The sequence below is a fragment of the Henckelia pumila genome, chromosome 3 (genome assembly GCF_033568475.1).
Source record: "Henckelia pumila isolate YLH828 chromosome 3, ASM3356847v2, whole genome shotgun sequence".
Lineage (NCBI taxonomy): Eukaryota > Viridiplantae > Streptophyta > Magnoliopsida > Lamiales > Gesneriaceae > Henckelia > Henckelia pumila.
Genome location: NC_133122.1, coordinates 126,864,194 through 126,886,445, shown reverse-complemented (window position 1 = coordinate 126,886,445; position 22,252 = coordinate 126,864,194). Strand labels below are relative to the sequence as shown.

The 22,252-nt window shown below is 41.4% G+C and overlaps 1 protein-coding gene across 1 annotated transcript; it reads right to left on the bottom strand.

The window, feature by feature from the left end:
- Positions 1 to 8,388: 8,388 nt before the first annotated feature.
- LOC140889460 (uncharacterized) lies at positions 8,389 to 13,305 on the bottom strand. The gene is made up of 7 exons (XM_073297180.1): positions 13,208 to 13,305; positions 12,777 to 13,094; positions 12,242 to 12,690; positions 12,006 to 12,127; positions 11,726 to 11,818; positions 10,150 to 10,590; positions 8,389 to 8,589 (listed from the first exon to the last, which is right to left on the bottom strand). The coding sequence occupies exons 1-7, from the start codon at positions 13,303 to 13,305 to the stop codon at positions 8,389 to 8,391; spliced, it is 1,722 nt and encodes a 573-aa protein (XP_073153281.1).
- Between the last annotated feature and the right edge of the window lie 8,947 nt (positions 13,306 to 22,252).

Here is a 22,252-nt window from a genome sequence, read left to right as displayed (position 1 = left end):
ATGATTGAGTGGCCTAGGTCGCAGTCGTTTCGCCTAGTGCTAGCATACTCATTATAGTTGCTCAAAGTCTAGAGGAGTGGGATACGTGGCACCACCTCGATTGGGTGAGTCGGTGAGTCGTTACGTAATCTCACCCTCGGGATCCCAAAAGCATAGCAGCAATCCCTCGTTTATCATATTTGATATCCCGGTTTAAAGACATGCATTTCATTACGTTGTTATTGATTTCGTTGTTGTTTTGAAAGCATGTTTGTTGTTGTATTGCTTGTATGTTGCTTTTATTGGGATTATCATTCTCACCGGTTATCCGGCTGTTGCTTTGTTTTTGTATGTGTACTTGGCAACAGGTGGGGCATGATCAAGTCAGAAGAAGCATGGTTAGCTTTGAGGGAATGATGTAGAAGTGAGACTCGGTTTAGAAGTCTTGTTAGCATGACAATCTAGCTTATGTTTTGAAGCATGTTAAGAACTTGAACTTGGATTGGAAGTGGTCTTGCTTGTAGTTAGAACTCTTGTATTCTGTATTCGGCTTGTAATAGCTAGCATCGATGCGTGTTCTTCACTTTTATGTATTTAAATGCTACGTTGTTCGATATATATTTGTTGGATCATGTTAGAGTTCTTTTGGTTATGTTATTGCACTTTTGGAGGCTTGTTTTGAGCCAATTCAGCAGGCCATACGCGCCCGCGCCTAGGGTGGCGCGCCCGCGCGTCCCACACTTTGTTTCGGAAGTTTTGGGCAGAGCTTCAGGCGCGCCCGCACCTCGGGTGGCGCGCCCGCGCGAGGGCTTGGGCAGGATGCCATGCGCGCCCACGCCTCAAGCTGCGCGCCCGCGCGTCCCCTTTTTTTTTTAAAAAAAAATTGCTCTTGGCTTTTAATTGCTTACTTATTGAATTACTCCTTTAATTGTCGTTTAGAACCGAGGTCTCACATTAAGTGGTATCAGAGCGTTAAGATTCTTGGTCGAACTAGAGTGAGCGGGTAGATCGAGTCTGCATGTATTGGCTCCTCGCATGTGTTTGAATTATTTTATTGTGTACTTAATTCCATGCGAGCATGCTATATTGTTTGAGCATTAATTGAATTACATGGTTGTGTGATTTAAATTAATAAAGCATGATCTACTTGAGATATATCTGTTTCTGTTATCGACTGGTATCCGGTATTCCAAGCGGTTGTAAGGGCACTGATTTTAGCAATTAAGATATCTTGTGTCCTAACCTTTGATTATCAGATGGGTCCTCGTCGAGTGATAAACAGAAACACACCGCCAGTTATCCCTGCAACTGAGCAAGCTAGCACTGAAGTTGATCAGTTGGATGCTTCAGCAACGCCTATGGAAACCTTGCTGAAGAGGTTTCAGTCTTTCAATCCGCCGTTGTTGTTAGGTTCAGAAAATCCAGTTGAATGTGAAAGTTGGTTGGATGATATTGATCAGCTATTCGATTCCATTGATTACACAGATGACCGCAGAATCAGGTTAGTCATTCATCAGCTACGTGGGGTTGCTAAGAGCTGGTGTATCATGACAAAGAAAGCAATAGAGAATAGAGGTACGGAAGTTACTTGGACTCTTTTTAAATCTGAATTTTATAAGCGGTTTTTCCCTATCTCGTACCGTAAGGACAAGGGAGCAGAATTCTCCAATTTGAGACAAGGGAATCTGAACATCGAAGAGTATGTTGCCAAGTTTGATAGTCTGTTGCATTTTGCACCACTAATTGCCGAAGATGAAGAAGCTAAGACAGATCACTTCATAAATGGCTTGAATCCTGACATCTTCACTTTGGTGAACACTGCTAGGCCAGACAACTTTGCGGACGCCATGAATCACGCAAAGGAAGCAGAAGCAGGCTTGTGGAGGCAAAGAGGTAATCAGGTAGCACCTCAGCAGCAGAGGCAGTATCAGAACCAACCATCTCAGTATTATAATCAGCCACCGCAACATCAGAACCAACAGCAAAGGTATGAAGGTGGAAACAGTGGGGGAAACAGAAAGGATCAGTACAAGGCAAGAGGTAAACAGTTCAAGAGGCAGGGGAACAGTTCGTCCAGTTCCAGTGGTTCGAAGCAATTCGGTTTAGGACCGAGTTCTGGGTCATCATCCTTGTACTGCAGTAAGTGTGGAGGAAGACACTCACCGGATCAGTGTGTGGGGGTCTTCGGCAATTGTAACACATGTCAGCAACCGGGACACTTCTCTAAGGTGTGCCCTCAGCGTAACAGAGATAGAGCTCAGAGTGGGAGTTCGTCTAGACCTGCAGCTCAGCCTGAGAGGCAGTCTTCTGCAGTGCACTCTTTCCAGCCTCAGCAGCAGAACAGACAGGGAGGTAGTACCACTGCAAACCAGCCTCCGAGACAGCAAGCACGAGTCTTTGCTCTGACAGAGGATCAGGCTCAAGCAGCACCTGACGATGTTATAGCAGGTAACTGTTCGATTTTTGGTTATTCTGCTCATGTCTTGATAGATACAGGTGCTTTCCATTCTTTTATCTTTGAGAAATTCGTATTATTGCATGCTTTGCCAACTGAATTGTTGCCTACAGTAGTAGCTGTTACTTCACCTTTGGGTGGAGGAATTGTTTCTGTCAGATTAGTCAGGAACTGTGAACTGTGTTTTGAAGGAAATTTGTTAGAATTCGATTGTATTGTACTGGGACTGTCAGATTTTGATTGTATTGTCGGGATAGATGCTTTAACCAAGTACAGGGCGATAGTCGATTATTTCCAGAAAGTTGTTAGGTTCAGACCAGAAATGGCAGACGAGTGGAAATTCTTTGGTAAGGGTTCTCGATCTAGAATTCCTTTGATTTCAGTGTTATCTATGACTCATTTGCTACAGAAAGGTGCAGAAGGATTTTTGGTGTATGCAGTTGATGTACTGAAATCTAGCCCAGCTTTGGTAGATTTACCGGTGGTTAGAGAATTTGCGGATGTGTTTCCGGAAGATGTTCCTGGTTTGCCACCTATTCGAGAAATCGAATTCAGCATTGACTTAGTGCCAGGTACTCAACCTATTTCAAAAGCTCCTTATCGTATGGCACTTGTTGAATTGAGAGAGTTGAAGGAGCAGCTTGAGGATTTGATTGCCAAGGGATACATCAGACCTAGTGTATCGCCTTGGGGTGCTCCTGTTCTATTCATTCGGAAGAAGGATGGTTCTATGCGGCTCTGTATCGACTACCGTCAATTGAATCAGGCTACAGTTAAGAACAGGTATCCTTTACCCCGAATAGATGACTTGTTTGATCAACTGCAGGGTTCTTCTGTCTACTCTAAGATTGATCTGAGGTCAGGTTATCACCAGTTGAGAGTGCGAGAGGAAGACGTTCCTAAGACCGCATTCAGGACGAGGTATGGCCACTTTGAGTTTATAGTCATGCCGTTCGGGTTGACTAACGCCCCAGCGGTTTTTATGGGTTTGATGAACCGTATCTTTCAGCGTTATTTAGATGAGTTCGTCATTATCTTTATCGATGATATTCTTATCTACTCGAAGAACCGTACTGACCATGCAGAGCACTTGAGGACCGTACTGCAGATTTTGCGAGTTGAGCAGTTGTTTGCCAAGCTGTCTAAGTGTGAATTCTGGTTAGATCGAGTTGTCTTTCTCGGTCATATTATTTCTGAAGATGGGATTTCTGTCGATCCCAGCAAGATTTAAGCGGTTATGAATTGGCCTAGACCTACTTCAGTGCCGGAGATCCGAAGCTTCATGGGTTTAGCTGGTTATTATCGTCATTTCATCGAGGGTTTTTCGTCTATTGCCAAGCCTATTACCCAGCTGACTCAGAAGAATGCGCCTTTTGTTTGGACTCCAGATTGTGAGGCTAGCTTTGTTGATCTGAAGAGAAGACTGACCAGTGCTCCAATTCTTTCTATTCCGAAGGGTACTGGAGGTTTCACAGTCTATTGTGATGCTTCTAACCAAGGCTTGGGATGTGTTCTTATGCAGCATAAGCATGTGATAGCGTATGCATCGAGGCAGCTGAAACCGCACGAGACTCGTTATCCGGTCCATGATCTTGAACTAGCTGTGATCGTCTTTGCTCTGAAGATCTGGCGTCACTATCTTTATGGTGAGTCTTTCGAGATCTTTTCTGACCATAAGAGCCTTAAGTACTTGTTTTCACAGGCAGAGCTAAATATGAGACAGAGAAGATGGTTAGATCTGTTGAAGTATTTTGACTGTGAAATCAAGTACTATCCGGGGAAGTCTAATGCAGTTGCAGATGCCTTGAGCCGAAAGCTTTGTTCTTTATCTCTTTCTACTATCGGTGTTTCTCAGTTGATCGATGATTGTTGCACTTCTGGTTTAGAGTTTGAAACAGATAGGGAGACTATCAGAGTGTTTGCTATTCAAGCCGAGCCAGAGTTGTTTGTTGCAATCAGAGATGCACAGAAGTCTGAGCCGAGCATCCAGATTTCAGTAGAGAAAGTCAGATCGGGTCATCAGTCTGAATTCCAGGTTAGAGACGATGTTTTGTTCGTGAATAACCGTATTGTTGTGCCTGATATTTCGGAGTTGAGAAAGCGTATTCTCCGAGAGGCTCATTGCAGTCGGTTTAGTATTCATCCTGGAGGTCGTAAGATGTACAACGATCTGAAGAACCAGTTCTGGTGGAAGAGAATGAAGAGCGATGTAGCGAGGTTTGTATCTCGGTGTTTGAATTGTCAACAGGTGAAAGCAGAACGGAAGCGACCAGGAGGTCTGTTGCACAGTCTATCTGTTCTTGAATGGAAGTGGGATCACATTTCCATGGATTTAGTCACGAAGCTACCACGATCCATTCGAGGATGCGATGCCATTTGGGTAGTGATCGACCGATTGACGAAGTCTGCGTGTTTTATTCCGTACAGGATGACGTATCATCATGATCAGATGGCTGAGTTGTATGTTAGCAATGTTGTGAGATTGCATGGTGTGCCGAAGTCGATCGTTTCAGACAGAGATCCTAGATTCACTTCTCACTTCTGGCACAGTCTTCAGGGGGCACTTGGTACTCGATTGCATCTGAGTACGGCTTATCATCCTCAGACCGATGGACAGTCAGAGCGGACTATCCAGACTTTAGAGGATATGCTGCGAGCGGTAGTGCTAGATTTTGGCACTAGTTGGTAGGATTATTTGCCTCTTGTCGATTTTTCTTACAACAACAGCTTCCAAGCGAGTATCGGTATGGCGCCTTTTGAGGCATTGTACGGTAAGAAATGCCGATCTCCGCTATTTTGGGATGACTTGTCCGAGTCACCAGATTTGGGACCGGATATGCTTAGAGATATGGCAGAGCAGGTTAAGATCATTCAGACCAGAATGAAGTCAGCTCAAGATAGACAGGCAAAGTATGCGAACGTCAGACGTAGACCTCTGAGTTTTGAGCAGGGAGACCGCGTTTTCCTTAAGATTTCTCCGTTCAGGGGCACTGTCAGATTCGGTAAGAGAGGGAAGTTATCTCCGAGATTCATCGGTCCGTACGAGATTCTCGAGAAGATAGGCGATCTTGCCTACCGACTTGCACTTCCTCTGTCTTTATCTGGTATTCACGACATTTTTCACGCCTCTATGCTGCGAAAGTATCATACAGATCCTTCACATATCCTTCAGCCTGATGAAGCTGAGTTAGACAAGACTCTGAGCTACTTTGAGCGACCGATTCAAATCCTTGATCGAAAGGAGAAACAACTCAGGACCAAGTCGATTCCGTTGGTGAAAGTGCAGTGGAGCCGTCACGGCGTCGAGGAAGCGAATTGGGAGACAGAGTCTGACATGAGACAGTGATTTCCGGAGTTATTCGGATGACGTGAGTTCTTCTTACTGTCTTCAGTTCTTTATTCTATCTTATGAGTTGTGGTTCTCATTGATTTCGAGGACGAAATATCTTCTTAGTGGGGGAGAATTGTAACGCCCTGTTTTTATCTTAAATGAGTTTATTTGAGTTAATAAGAGATTTCAGAGTTCTCGAGCCGGTTTGATTTTGATCAGGGTCCTTTTTGTAAATTTTGGAATTTCAGGGACTAAAACGCAAATATTGATTTTTATATATTATCTACACATTTGTTTGACTTGGAAATCATTTCATCCTCTTCCCTAAATCGAGCTCCTCCAATGAAGACGCCTTCAAGCTTTTCCAAGCTTCCAGATTTCCTCCCAAGCTCGATCCGGCCGTTAGAAATTATTTCTGAAGGCAGATTAGTGATCACTGCAGTGAGTGCTCCGTTATACCGTAAGTATTTCTCCGATCAGATATGTTTTGTTTTTCGGAGGTTGTTAGAATCGATCTAGATTCTAGTATGTTGTTCTTGGCGGGGTTCTGATCGTTTATTATCTGTCGGTTTTGAATTAGAGCAACGTTCGGAATTGTTATGATTTTTGGAAGCTATTTTCGAAAATCATGATTTTGAGATTTGTTGGGTTTGTATTGTTGTTGTTGTTTTAGCATTGAATTGAGTTGATATCGCTATTGAACTGCTGTCTGCATTGTCGGTTTGTTCAGTTTATAGTCGTTAGGCCGTCGGTTTGAGTTTTGGGGATTTCGAACCGTGATTGAGTTGTTGAACTTGGCTTGTAAGTCGATCATGGTAATTGATCTTTGATTTGTATCTGAACAGATTCGTTTGGAGTTTTTCAAGCCCGTGTTAGCAGCATTGTTCGTCAAGAGTTGGACGAAGATCGGTAAAGAGATTTCCTTGAACCGTTGTTTGTTGTTTAGGTTGTATAGTTGTTGATACAATCTTTTGTTGTAGCTTGTCCGGAGTTGGATCTACGACATTGGAAGGTAAAAGCAGTCATCGATAGCGGGATAGCATACTCGGGACAGTTGGTTCTCGAGTTTCCCTTAAAAGCACATACTTGCATCTACACTCGTTCTAGCATGAGGAACTTGTGTTCTGTTGTTTTGATTGAGCTTTTGTTATATGGCTATGTTTTTTGTTTCTGTTATGCATTCATCTTGAGCCAATCTTGTTTTCAGCGGGCAGAACCGCCCTTTTTGTTTAGACGTTTGGGAACTATGATTGAGTGGCCTAAGTCGTAGTCGTTTCGCCTAGTGCTAGCATACTCATTATAGTTTCTCAAAGTCTAGAGGAGTGGGATACGTGGCACCACCTCGATTGGGTGAGTCGGTGAGTCGTTACGTAATCTCACCCTCGGGATCCCAAAAGCATAGCAGCAATCCCTCGTTTATCATATTTGATATCCCGGTTTAAAGACATGCATTTCATTACGTTGTTATTGATTTCGTTGTTGTTTTGAAAGCATGTTTGTTGTTGTATTGCTTGTATGTTGCTTTTACTGGGATTATCATTCTCACCGGTTATCCGGCTGTTGCTTTGTTTTTGTATGTGTACTTGGCAACAGGTGGGGCAGGATCAAGTCAGAAGAGGCATGGTTAGCTTTGAGGGAATGATGTAGAAGTGAGACTCGGTTTAGAAGTCTTGTTAGCATGACAATCTAGCTTATGTTTTGAAGCATGTTAAGAACTTGAACTTGGATTGGAAGTGGTCTTGCTTGTAGTTAGAACTCTTGTACTCTGTATTTGGCTTGTAATAGCTAGCATCGATGTGTGTTCTTCACTTTTATGTATTTAAATGCTACATTGTTGGATATATATTTGTTGGATCATGTTAGAGTTCTTTTGGTTATGTTATTGCACTTTTGGAGGCTTGTTTTGAGCCAATTCAGCAGGCCATACGCGCCCGCGCCTAGGGTGGCACGCCCGCGCGTCCCACACTTTGTTTCGGAAGTTTTGGGCAGAGCTTCAGGCGCGCCCGCGCGAGGGCTTGGGCAGGATGCCATGCGCGCCCGCGCGTCCCCTTTTTTTTAAAAAAAAAAAAAAATTGCTCTTGGCTTTTAATTGCTTACTTATTGAATTACTCCTTTAATTGTCGTTTAGAACCGAGGTCTCACATGAACCCCGACGGAAGATTCAACACATTTCTATTATTTGCATATGAAAAATTCTCATGGTTACGCAAACTAGGATGATATTGATTGGGTGCAGGGTTACCTCTATAGCCATAAAAATTTTGGTTGTTCACAAACATGGCTTTCTCCGCACTTTCAAATCCCTCACTACGATTAACTGTAGTCGCCAGAGATGCCAACTCAGTTGAAGTTTGATTCCCATTCCTCATTGCAACCAATTGTGTACAAATATAATAGCAGCCATTTGAACAATCAAAGTCGTGAATGCATCAACTTCATGAACTCCAGTAGGTTTCCTTATCATAGATCTCTCACTCGGCCATTGATAACTATTAATAGTCATCTGCTCAAGCATCTCATATACATCCTCAGGAAATTAAGAAAATATTGATCCTCCAGCAGAAACATCCACAAAAATCCGAGTTGTCCCATTCAAACCATTGTAAAATAATTCAATCTTCTCTCAAGCTGCAAAATTATGGTTTGGAGACTTTCGTAGTAATTCTTTGTAGCTCTCCCAAGCTTTATACAGCTGCTCAAAATTTTGATGTCTGAATGTAGTGATCTCCATTTTCAGTTGAGCAGACTTGTTAGGTGGAAAGTACTTATCCATAAATTTAGAAGCCATGTCAGCCCATGTTGCAATGTTTTCCAATGGCAGTGACTGTAACCAACTACGAGCACCGTCATTAAGAGAAAAGGGAAACAATCATTGTAGTGACCCGCACCAAACTCACCTACTAATCAAGATCTTACACATGCATTTAAATTAATAAAACAATAATCCAAAATTAACAGCGGAAATCATAAAACAAGTTACAATCTCAAGTGAAGGAATCTGTAAATACCTAGTTATACAACCATATCTAAAGGTATAAACTCTAATGAAACAAATACTAAAAGTCTATTCAGAACACAAAAATCTCCAACTGCTGCCAACCTGCAGTCTAAGCTCTCCTGGAACCACCCGCATAATCCAAACACAAACCTGCCCCATGAAATAGGGTGTCCCAAAAATAGTACGAGACATGATCATAAAACGCTTAGCATGATAGTATGAATATACAAGGATTATATGTGCATGTATGCAAATGTATCGGGTACCAAGACACATAGGTCAAGAAAAAAGCTCATAAACCGAGCCAAGAGTATATAGCACACTGCGCCGTCGCTTCAGGAGGTGGCTCCTATACCTAGTGGATAACGGTGACAATCAACTAGTACAAGTGTCGAACCATAACGGTGACATGACACAAGAATTACGTATCCAACCATCCACTAATCGTAGGGTGAGTGCCCTACTATAAGATATCTCAAAGATACAGGATCAAGATGCTCATGTATGCAACATACTATCATGACATGATATACAGATAAAGTCATGTAAAACATGCAACCACATAATATATGAATACTCGGTCTGAATATCTCGAATAATACTTTCGTACCTTAATCACATAGACAAGCTAAACCACCTCTAATTCTTTGCCTATAATCCGCACTTCAATGTAAAATACTCATGCATTATAATCTTGCTCTAAAAGCCTTAACTAATTATAGAATACTCCCTAATTATTTATAGGGAACTAAGAAATACCTCTGTCTGTCGTCAGCCCGCTGATGATGACTGTCCCATAGCTTGGGCACTACTCCGCTACGACTCCGGAGCACCTTGTCAACTCCTGGACCAAGCCTAGGAAGGCTAAAAATGTCCCAAACACTAGGAGAATGAGAGAATACTTGGAAAATTGGTGTGAAAATCTAATTCTCGGATGACATATTTATAGGCTATGACCGGGCCTTCCGATCACTGGATCGGACGATCCAATTGGCTTTCCCTAGCCACATGTCACAATCTCGTTGACACCTTTTCTTCCACCTCATCGTACGGTCCGATATCCATATCGGACGCTCCTTTCGCTACCATGTGTCGATCAAAATTTGACACCTAAGAATTTAATGGCCTAACTAGATCGGACGTTCCGAACCCAGTTCGGACGCTCCGATATCCTCTGAGTCCATTTTCCAATTTTCTTTAATTATATCCAATTTAATCCTTTAATCTATTCCTTAATCATAATCAGTCAATTAATATTGTGAAATGGAACCGGGCTTCTACATTCTCCCCCTACTTAAGTTATTTCATCCCGAAATTATATCTTAAGTACTCAAAACAAGATACTTAATAACATCCTTTATTAAAACTGGATATTTTACAAGATACATCTACAATAAAAAAAAATGAGAACAACTCTGGATAATCTGCACGCATATGACTCTCAAGTTCCCAAGTAGCTTCTTCAGTGCCTCGGCCTTGCCATTGAACTAGAACAAGAGGAATAATCTTATTACGCAACACCTTGTCCTTATGAACCATGATACGCAAAGGTTTCTTCACATATGTTAGATCTGTATCCAACTGGACCTCAGACGGTTTCAAAATATGGGACTCATTTGCCACATACCATCGTAACAGTGATACATGGAACACATCGTGGATACCAGACAAATACGGCGGCAAAGCCAATCTGTAAGCCAAATCTCCAACATTTTTCAAAATTTCAAAAGGTCCAATTAATCTAGGATATAGCGTACCCTTGAGACCGAATCTCATAATCTTGCGAAATGATGAAACTCGCAAGAACACCTTCTCGCCCACCTCAAACTGCAAAGGTCTTTGCTTAATATTAGCATAACTAGCCTGTCGATCTTGTGCAGTCTTAATCCGTTTCTTGATATGTGCAACAATATCAGAAGCATGCTGGAATAATTCTGGTCCCTCCACCTGTCGCTCCCCCACTTCTTCCCAGAACAGTGGAGTACGACATCGTCGCCCATACAACGCCTCAAATGGTGCCATACCAATACTACGATGATAACTTTTGTTGTACGCAAACTCAAATAAATGGCAACTGATCTTGACAAGCCAGACCAAAATCCATAGAACATGCTTTAAGCATATCCTCAAGAGTACGAATAGTGTGCTCCGACTGCCCGTCAGTCTCAGGGTGATAAGAAAAACTCAAACTAAGAGTAGTCCTAATAGAGCGCTCTAAACTCCCCTAGAATCTAGAAGTAAACCTTGGGTCTCGATCACTGACAATGCTCAAATGCACTCTATGAAGTCGAACAATCTCCTGGATGTACAAGAAATTCATCCAGTCAAATCTATAGTCTCGACTATACGGAATTAAATGCGCTGACTTGGTGAGTCATTCCACCACAACCCATATAGCATCACAATTTCTCGAGGATACCGGCAAATGGGTCACAAAATCCATCGTGATAAACTACCATTTTCACTCAAGAATAGGCAAACTGTGAAGCAATCCTCCAGGTCGTTGGTGCTCTGCCTTGAACTGCTGACATACCAAAAATATAGAAACATAATGATACACATTGCGCTTCATTCCTTTCCATCAAAAATGATTACGCAAATCCTTGTATATCTTGTTACTCCCTGGATGAATACTCAATTTAGTACAATGATCTTGAGATAAAATCTCCTTCCTCAGAGTATCATCCTTCGGAACTACAATACGGTCAGACAAACAAAGAAAACCATTTGACTGATAATGAAATCTAGATGTAATACCCTCGTTGGCTAGACGAGCCAAAAACCGGGTCTTCAGATCAGACATCTGAGCATCTCGAATCCGAGAATACAAAGCTGGCTCAGATAAAATTGCAAACATCTGAATACAGTGCATACCTTTCTTATGCTTGAAGGTATATCCTGAAGAGCAACATTCCTGAATTACACAGGAAACAAGACAAGTTTGAAGTGCAGATAATCTCACCTTACGACTCAAAGCATTAGCAGTGAGATTAGTAGTTCCTGGATGGTATTTAATTTCACAGTCGTAATCCTTCAGCAAATCCACCCAACATCTCTGTATCATGTTTAATTGAGTGAACAAATACTTGAGACTTTTTGTGATCTGTGAAGATCTCAAATCTCTCGCCATACAGATAATGACGCCGGATCTTCAACGCAAAAACAATAGCTGCTAACTCAAGATCATACACTGGGTAGTTATCCTCGTGAACCTTCAACTGCCTAGAATCTTATGTGATCACATGTCCATTCTGAGTCAGGACACAACCTAACCCCTGAAGAGACGCATCCGTATAAACCACATACCCTCCATACCCAGACAATAAAGCAAACACATGAAGCTCACAGAAATTCTCCTCATACTCTGAGAATCAATAAAATTCCATGCCCTTTCGAGAAAAATGCGTCAAGGGTTGAGCTAGCTATGACATATTCCCGATGAAGATACAATAATACCCTGCTAGACCCAGGAAATTACGGATCTCAGCCACTATCGTTGGACACGACCAGTTCAACACATCATCAAACTTGCTCGGATCTACAGAAACTCCATCCCTGGATATGATATGTCCAAGAAAAACCACTTGATCAATCCATAACTCACACTTACTCAACTTAGCGTACAATTGCTTCTCTCGAAGAGTCTGAAACACAAGCCTCAAATGGCAAACATGCTCATTCACATCATGTGAATATACTAAGATGTCATCAATGAACACGATGACAAACTTATCCAGAAATTCCTGGAATACTCGATTCATCATATCCATGAATACAGCTGGCGCATTAGTCAACACATATGGCATTACCAAGAACTCATAATGCCCATACCTGGTCCTGAATGCTTTATTGGCTATATCCTGATCTCGGACTCGCATCTGGTAATATTCAGATCTCAAGTCAATTTTGGAGTAAACTGCCGTGAAACTGATCAAACAAATTGTCAATTCACGACAAAGGATACTTATTCTTGATCTTCACCCTGTTCAACTGACGATAGTCAATCCACATACGCATAGATCCATCCTTCTTCTTCACGAACATAATAGGCGCTCCCCCAAGGAGAAACACTAGGATGAATATAACCCTTGTCCAACAAATCTTGAAGCTTCTGCTTCAACTCATGCATCTCTGATGGAGCCAGATAGTACGGTGCTCGTAATATAGGCCAAGTCCCTGGCGTCAAATTTATGCCAAACTCGACTTCTCGGACTAGAGGAAAACCAGGAATCTCATCATAAAAAACATCCGAAAACTCATTCACAACTGGAAAATCCTCTATACCAACACTTCTAGTAGACATATCAATAGCATAGATGAGGTAGCCTTCCCTGCCAGACTCTAGAGCTTGACAAGCTCACAAAGCCAATACCAAAGACATCTGAGGTTGCATTCCCACACCATTAAAGAACCAGCTATCATCTCCAACCGAATGAAAACACACCAATCTCTGCAGTCCACTGAAGCTCGGTATGCAGTTAACATATCTATGCCCAAGATGCAATCGAAATCCGCCATAGGAAGAACCATGAGATTCGCCATCAAAACATTCCTCTAGAACTCTAATGCGCAACCCATCACTAGACTCTTAGTCGACGCATATTGACCCATCGGGGTAGAAAAAAAAACTACTGTGTCTAGAGAAATGTATGGTAACTTATCACCCTGCTATGACCCTCTCATTCTCGCCCACTGCCTAATCATGCCTCAAGGCAAACACCTGACTGGAAGTACGAGGTTTTAGATTAGAACCTCCCGTCGATTGTTCCTGTGTCCTCTGCTGTACTATGTCCTGAGATCCAGAACCAGAACCAGCTCCTCCGGCCTGTGGACAATCCCACTTCAAATGACCAATCTCCCCACAACAAAAACATGCACCCGAAGCTCTACGAAATCTATTAGTAGGATGATCCCTACCACAATGGCTAAAAGGACCCTGGTCATTCTTCCCAAAGCTCATCACTTCCCCGGATCTTGAGGAAAAAGAAGTAGAACCAGTTTTCTTGAAATATTGAGCATGGGTACCCAAATAATTCATGGGTATAGACAATAAGAAAGACTTGTTACGTCGAATGCTATCCTCCGCTTGGCGAAATTGACTGATCAATCCATCATAAGTCATGTCATCGCCCACAGCTACTCAGTCATGGATTTCTGGATGAAGGCCATGGATAAACAGATTATACTTTGCTTCAGTGCTGTAAGAAATCTGAGGACAATAAGGCAACAACTCAAAGAACTTCTACTGGTACTCGTCAATCGACACGGATCCGTGCTTCAAACCCAACAATTCACTTGCCTTCCCCTGTTGGAGTGCGGGAGGAAAATACAACTTTTTGAAAGCTGTGCGAAAATCCGCCCAGGTAACAACTCCTCACGCTGCGATGATAGGTTCGGACGTGGACCTCCACCATTTCCGAGCACGCCCCTCCACCAGGAAATTGAGAGTCTCCATCTTCTGCTCCTCAGTGAAACGGAACTCCTGGAAGCAGCTCTGCATACGTTCTAGCCAGTTCTCTACATCCTCTGGAGTCTCGCCTTCAACCAGTGGCTTAGGACCCATATGCGTAAATCGATGCAAGCTGAAACATCTGTGATCATCACGGTGTTTTCTATCACGATGTTGGCAATACTCCCGATGATGTCTCAGAGCATCATCCTCACCCCATCGTCCAATACTACCGTGGTTACTCTGATCTTCATGGCCTGCCATCTACAAGATAAGCAACGGTTACGTCAAGCAGAATCTATATCCCAAGATTACTATGCATGCTCTGATACCATAAATATAGTGAACCGCACCAGAATCACCTACTAATCAAGATATTACGCATGCATTTAACTTAATAAAACAATAATAGGAAATTAACAGTGAAAATCATAAAACAAGTTACAATCCCAAGTGAAGGAATCTATAAATACTTAGTTATACAACCATATCGAAAGGTATAAAATCAAATGAAACAAATACTAAAAGTCTAGTCAGAACACAAACATTTCCAACTGCTGCCAACCTGCAGTCTAAGCTCTCCTGGAACAACCAGCATCATCCAAATGCAAACCTGCCTCATGGAATAGGGTGTTCCAAAAACAGTACAAGACGTGAGCATAAAATGCTCAACACGAGAGTATGAGTATACAAGGATTGTATGTTCATGTATGCAAATGTATCGGGTACCAAGAAACAAGCTCATAAACCAGGCTCAGGGTATATAGCACGCTGTGCCTTCGCATCAGAAAGTGGCTCCTATACCCAGTGGATAACGGTGACCTGATACTAGTACAAGTGTCCAACCATAACGGTTAACTGACACAAGACTTATGTATCCAACCATCCACTAATCGTAGGGTGAGTGCCCTACTACAGGATATCTCAAAGAAACATGATCAAGATGCTCATGTATGCAACATACTGTCATGACATGCTATACAGATAAAATCATATAAAACATGCAACCACATAATACATGAATAATCAGTTTGGATATCTTGAACAGTAATTTTGTATCTTAATCACATAGGCAAGCTAAAACAGCTCTAAGTCCTCGCCTATTAATCTGCACTACAATGCAAAATACTCATGCATTATAATCTTGCTCTAAAAGCCTTAACTAAGCTATAGCATACTCCCTAACTATTTATAGGGAACTATGGAATACCTTTGTCCGTCGTCTGCCTGCTGATGACGACTGCCCCATAACTTGGGCACTACTTCGCTATGACTCCGGAGCACCTTGCCTATTCCCAGACCAAGCCTAGGAAGGCTGGAAACGTCCCAAACACTAAGAGAATGAGAGAAGAGTTGAAAAATTGGTGTGAAATTATGATTCTTGGAAATACTAATCATAAATTAAACAGCGAAAATCTTAAACAACAATTAAAATATTGTTTACAACCATATCGAATAACCAAGAGTATTAACCCAAATACATCAGAAACAAAAGCTTAGACAAAAATCCCTTCTGGCCATCAGTCGCCTAAGTCCTCCTGGAACCACCCGCCTCATCCCACCGCAGACCTGCCCCATGGAATAGGGTGTCAGGATACAACAAAGTACGGGATGTGAGCATGAAAAGCTTAGTACGAGAGTATGAGTATATACTATTATATGCGCATTAATGCAAATGAACTGGGTATCAAGACACTCAGGTCAAGAAATAGCTCATAAACGGGGCCCAGGGTATATAGCATGCTGCGCCGTCGCCTTAGGAGGTGACTCATATACCCAGTGGATAATGGTAATCTGATACTAGTACATGTGTCCAACCAGCACGGTGACCTGACACAATACATACATATCCAACCATCCACAAACTCATAGGGTGAGCGTCCTACTACAGGATACCATCTAAGGTAATGGCTCAATATGCTCATGTATGCAACATACAGTCATGACATGCTGTATATAAAGACATATAACACATGCAATCATATAATCTATGAAAACGCATAATACATGTCCGTAATACAATGAAAAGTACTCATGCATTATAACCTTATTCTGAAAGCCATAAATAAGCTATATCATACTCCCTATTTACTATAAGGAGCCTGAGCTATACCTGCGTCCGTTGTCAGCCCTCTGATCACGAACACCCTAGAACTTGGGCACCTCTCTGCAGCAACCTCGGAGCGCCTTGCAACCTCCGGACCAAGCCTAGGAAGGCTGGAAACACCTCCAAAACACCTATAAAAAACCTAAACCGAGAGAGGAGGCTCATAATTTGGTGTGAGAAATGAATTCTCGGAGGGCCTATTTATAGGCGAAGATCGGACGCTCCGATCGAGGAGATCGGATGCTCCGATCCTTGAATGCGCAACATGTCACTGCATGCATAGTTCGGACGCTCCAAACTGCTACATGTCTAATCAACCTTGACACCTCAATCCTTGCATGGCCAAACTGAGTTCGGACGGTCCGATCTTGATGTAGCCTCTGATCCAAGGTTCATGTCTCCAAAGGGGTTCGGATCCTTCGATCCTTGTTCGGACGTTCCGAACTCACCTTGGTTCAATTTCCAAAAATTTTATAATTAATTTTAAATTAAGCCCCTAATCCTTGCTTAACCATTTTAACTTAATTAATCTTGTAAAATGAAACCGGGCTACTACATTCTCCCCCTACTTAAGATATTTCGTCCTCGAATAATCTTAAGTACTGAATCCAGCAAAACAGTGAATAAACATCTTTTATTCAAATTGAACATTTTACAAGATACAATAAAAATACATATTTCAAAACATCTCTGGATAGTCTATATGCATACAGATCTCAAGTTTCCAAGTGGCTTCTTCAGTGCCTCGGCGCTTCCAGTGAACTAGAAAAAGAGGAATGATCTTGTTACGTAAGACTTTATCCTTGTGACCTATGATACGCAAATGTCTCTCCATGTACGTCAAATCTGTATCCAACTGTACTTCATACAGTTGTAAAATATGAGACTCATTTGCCGCATACCTTCGCAACAGTGAAACATGGAACACATCGTTGATACTCGACAAATACGACAATAATGCCAACATGTAAGCCAAATCTCCTACACTTTCCAAAATCTCAAATGAACCAATGAACCTGGGATATAGCTTACCCTTGAGACCGAATCTCAAAATCCTGTGAAATGGTGAGACTTTCAAAAACACTTTCTCGCCCACTTCGAACTGCAAAGGTCTGCGCTTAACATTCGCATAACTAGCATGAAGGGGATCGGTTAACTCGTGCCCGGAAACGCAGCGGAAATATAAAATTTTTAATAAAAGAAATCCGAGAACTTGTGTAGTATTCAAAAAACTCAAACATCCATAGGGTGTTTAGAATTTTACCTATCAATCTCAAAGATTGATTTATGGCTCCAACCAAGTTGATAAACAACTAGGCTCTTGAAAAATGGTAGACTCAATCTACAAGCTTCCAAGAGCACTCCTTGCTCAAAATGGATTCAACACTTCGAGCCTCCGAATTAGGTCCACGACTAGACGATCTATATCCACTCTAAATATGCACTAGAATATTTAGAGGATTTTTCATTGAGATATCATTTTAATTCTCCCTCAAAATGAAAGAAAAATTTTGGAGAAATTGTGTTAAGAGTGTTCGGCCACTTCAACTAATTTATTGGAATGGAATGTGTGTGTGTATATATTATTCCAAATAATATATTAAAGAAGAGGGATTAATGAGTACAATTAAGCCATGCATGGAAAATTGCAAGACATGCATGGAAAATTGCAAACCATCTTTCAACCCTTCAAATTCCATACACACACATATATATATCATATATATATATATATACACGCCTATATATATATACATATATAAATATATATATTCAAATGTCATTTGAACTTATTTTTAATTAATTATTAAACCTAAACCCATTTAAGTTTAATCAATTAATTAAATTTAACTTGAACCCATTCAAGTCCACTTATCAATAATTATACAACAATATATTAATTTGAGCTCTACTAGACTCAATAGTGTTTAATTAATTCAACACTTGAATTAATCTAATTATTTGTACATTAAAATGTCTACTAGTGTTAAATTAATTCAACACTTGAATTAATTAACTAAGTTCAAAATAATAGTTTAGAAAATCACCATTTTCATAAACTAATTATTTTAAGTCAACTTTTAATCTTGGAACACATTCACAAATTAAAAGTTACTTATTCCATTCATTCTCCAATTTAGAAGTCAAACTTCTAATTTATTTTACTTATAAACTCCTTTATAAGTTGTTCAACACAATGAACTAATTTTAATCTCAACGGGATCTAGAAAGCTAGTACTTGTGTGACCCTCAATGGTTCACTGATACAACTAGCAGTGGGTTCACATCTCCATGTGATTCGGGATCAACAAGTCCCTTATATGAGCATACCCCATATAGCTCCATTCTTATTAATCAACACATTGATAATAAGAACGTCAGAAAACTCAAGTCTGATAGTACCCAACCAGTCATGTAAACATCTAGTAGCATTGCTTACATGACTCCCTAGGTATCATATGATAGTTCCTGCAAGAACCAATCAATTATGGTTAGCGTACAGTACGGTCCCTTCAACTCATATATCCCGACCGATTCGACAACCATTGGTTTATCGAGAGTTGTCATTGAATCGATAACTATGTGTCATGCCGTAGTTGCATCGAAAGTGTAATTCAAGAAACTCCTTTCTTAATTACTACTTACTCTGATCAGAGATTTCAAGCTACGTATGCATGATATAACATAGGATATCCATACCCGTAGGTAAGCGGTGAATCCCCGACTACAATGCATTGAGTCCTATATGTTTCGTCACAACACCCAACATTGCCACCTGATGACCCCAGATGAGTCGGTAAACAAGTCAAAGTGAAGCACTAGCATATAGAGTCTCCATGTTGTCCCGGGTTATAGGACTAATGGTGTACAACCATAAACTAGGACTTCTCCACTCGATAAGTGAGAACCCCTTGGAAAATCCTTTAGGGAGGGTTGTTCAGTGCACTCTACTAGGAGCACCTATTTGCATGCTTGGACATCTTCATGTCCCCTACCAATGAAACATGGTACTCACATCGCAAATACTAGTCTCAAGCTCGAGCGGCCTTTATCCTTCTTTATGGCGGCTGAATCGACTAGGAACAGTTTAGAATATATAGTATTCCAAATATGAGTTTCATGATAGTCATCGCATGACCATCTCATATTCTTTCTACTATTTGTATATTCAAGGGCTTTATCTATGCAGCCTGCATGGGTATAAAGATAAAGATGTGCCAAATTAAATAATGTCAAATATTATTAAAATAAAGATTGTCATACAAGTGTTCTCTCTAGGACCATCGGCCAACACATTGGCTCGACGGGCACCTACTCTAACAATCTCCCACTTGCACTAGAGCCAAATACCCATATTCTTCAAACCCATTGATTCGCGATGCTTTTCGAACAATGGTCCTGGTAAAGGCTTAGTTAGTGGATCAGCAACATTATTTGCGGAGGCGACTCTGTCTAACAAGACATCTCCTCGTTCCACAATTTCCCGGATGATGTGGTATTTTCTCAGTACATGTTTGGATTTCTGATGAGACCTTGGTTCTTTTGCCTGAGCAATGGCACCAGTGTTGTCGCAATACACCGGGATTGGATCAACTCCATTAGGAATAACGCCCAACTCTTAGACGAAATTCCTAATCCAAACAGCTTCCTTTGTAGCATCGGATGCAACAATATATTTTGCCTCTGTGGTTGAATCCGCAGTGCTGTTTTGTTTGGAACTCTTCCAACAAACAGCAGCACCATTGAGCATGAATATAAAACCGGAAGTTGACTTCGAATCATCAACATCGCTTTGGAAGCTAGAGTCGGTATAGCCTTCCAATTTTAGTTCTCCACCCCCATAAACCAAGAACATATTCTTAGTCTTTCTCAAATACTTGAGAATGTCTTTCACAGCTTTTCAGTGTGGAAGACCAGGGTTCGATTGATATCTACTTGTAACACTAAGTGCAAAGGCCACGTCAGGACGTGTAGATATCATCGCATACATGATACTACCAATTGCAGATGCATATGGAATGCGTGTCATCGTCTCTATCTCTGCATCATTTTTGGGAGACATGGACTTGGATAGAGACACGCCATGACACATTGGTAGATGTCCTCTCTTAGACTCATCCATCGAGAACCTCTTCACGATGGTATCAAAGTATTTGGACTGGGTGAGACCAAGCAATCTTTTTGATCTATCCCGATAGATTTGTATTCCCAATACAAAAGATGCTTCACCCAAGTCCTTCATCGAGAACTTACTCGATAACCATACTTTAGTTGATTGCAACATTCCTACATCATTCCCAATGAGTAGAATGTCATCAACATAAAGTACCAGGAATGTCACAGCACTCCCACTGACCTTCTTATACACACATGGTTCCTCAAGATTCTTAGTAAACCCAAACTCTTTGATTGTACCATCAAATCTGAGGTTCCAGCTCCTAGATGCCTGTTTGAGACCATAGATAGATCTCTAAAGTTTGCATACTTTATGCTCACTTCCGATAGATGTGAACCATTCAGGTTGAGACATGTAAATTTCTTCCTTAATATCCCCATTAAGAAAAGCTGTCTTCACATCCATCCGCCATATTTCATAGTCATACCATGCGGCAATGGCAAGCAATATCCTTATGGACTTGAACATTGCGACTGGAGAAAAAGTTTCTTCAAAGTCAACTCCTTGCCTTTGAGTATAACCTTTTGCCACCAATCGAGCCTTGAAGGTCAGAACCTTCCCATCCGTCCCAAGATTCCTCTTGTAAATCCATTTACACCCTATAGGAACAATTCCTTCAGGTGGATCCACAAGATTCCACACTTGGTTCGAATACATGGAATTCATCTCAGATTCCATAGCTTCAAGCCACATGGATGAATCAGCATCAGACAATGCTTCCTTGAAGGTCCTTGGATCACATCCATGGTCAGGCACATCTTGGCCCTCTTCAAGAAGCAGACCATACCTCATAGGTGGTCTTGAGATCCTCTCGGATCTTCTAGGAGCTTGTATCTCCTCTCTTGGCTGTTCGGGTGTGGGTTCCACAATCGTGGGTGTTTCTCGAACTTCTTCGAGTTCTATCATCTCCCATTTTCTATCCAATAGAAATTCCTTCTCCAAGAAGGTTGCATTCCTATAAACAAACACCTTTGTTTCTTTGGGATGATAGAAATAATATCAAACCGAATTCCTTGGATATCCCACGAAGTAGCATAAAATGGATCGAGCATCCAATTTATCTCCCACTATCTGCTTCACATAAGCAGGGCATCCCCATATTCTTAGATAAGAATACTTTGGAGATTTTCCCATCCATATCTCATATGGTGTCTTATCAACTGCCTTTGAATGGACATTGTTCAACAACAGTGCCGCTGTCTCAAGTGCATATCCCCAAAAGGATGGCGGCAACTCCGTGAACCCCATCATAGACCGAACCATGTCCATCAAAGTTCGATTACGACGTTCTGAAACACCATTCAACTGAGGTGTACCAGGAGGAGTCCACTGTGAGAGAATCCCATTCTCCCTAAGATACTCTTGGAATTCAGTACTCAAGTACTCACCACCTCGATCCGATCGAAGTGCCTTGATGCTTCATCCCAATTGTTTTTCTACTTCATTTCTGAATTCTTTGAACTTTTTAAAAGCTTCAGATTTGTATTTCATCAAATACACATACCCATACCTATAGAAGTCATCGGTAAAGGTAATGAAGTAAGAATGTCCGTGCTTAGTGGTGATGCTAAGTGGACCACACACATCTGTATGGATCAAATCCAACAGTCCCTTGGCTCCCTCCACATGGCCCTTAAAGGGAATTTTTGTCGTCTTTCCTTTTAGACAGGGTTCACAAGTAGTAAGAGAATTAATATCAGACATATCAAACATGCCTTCTCCCACTAGCTTGTTCATCCTTTTAAAAGATATATGA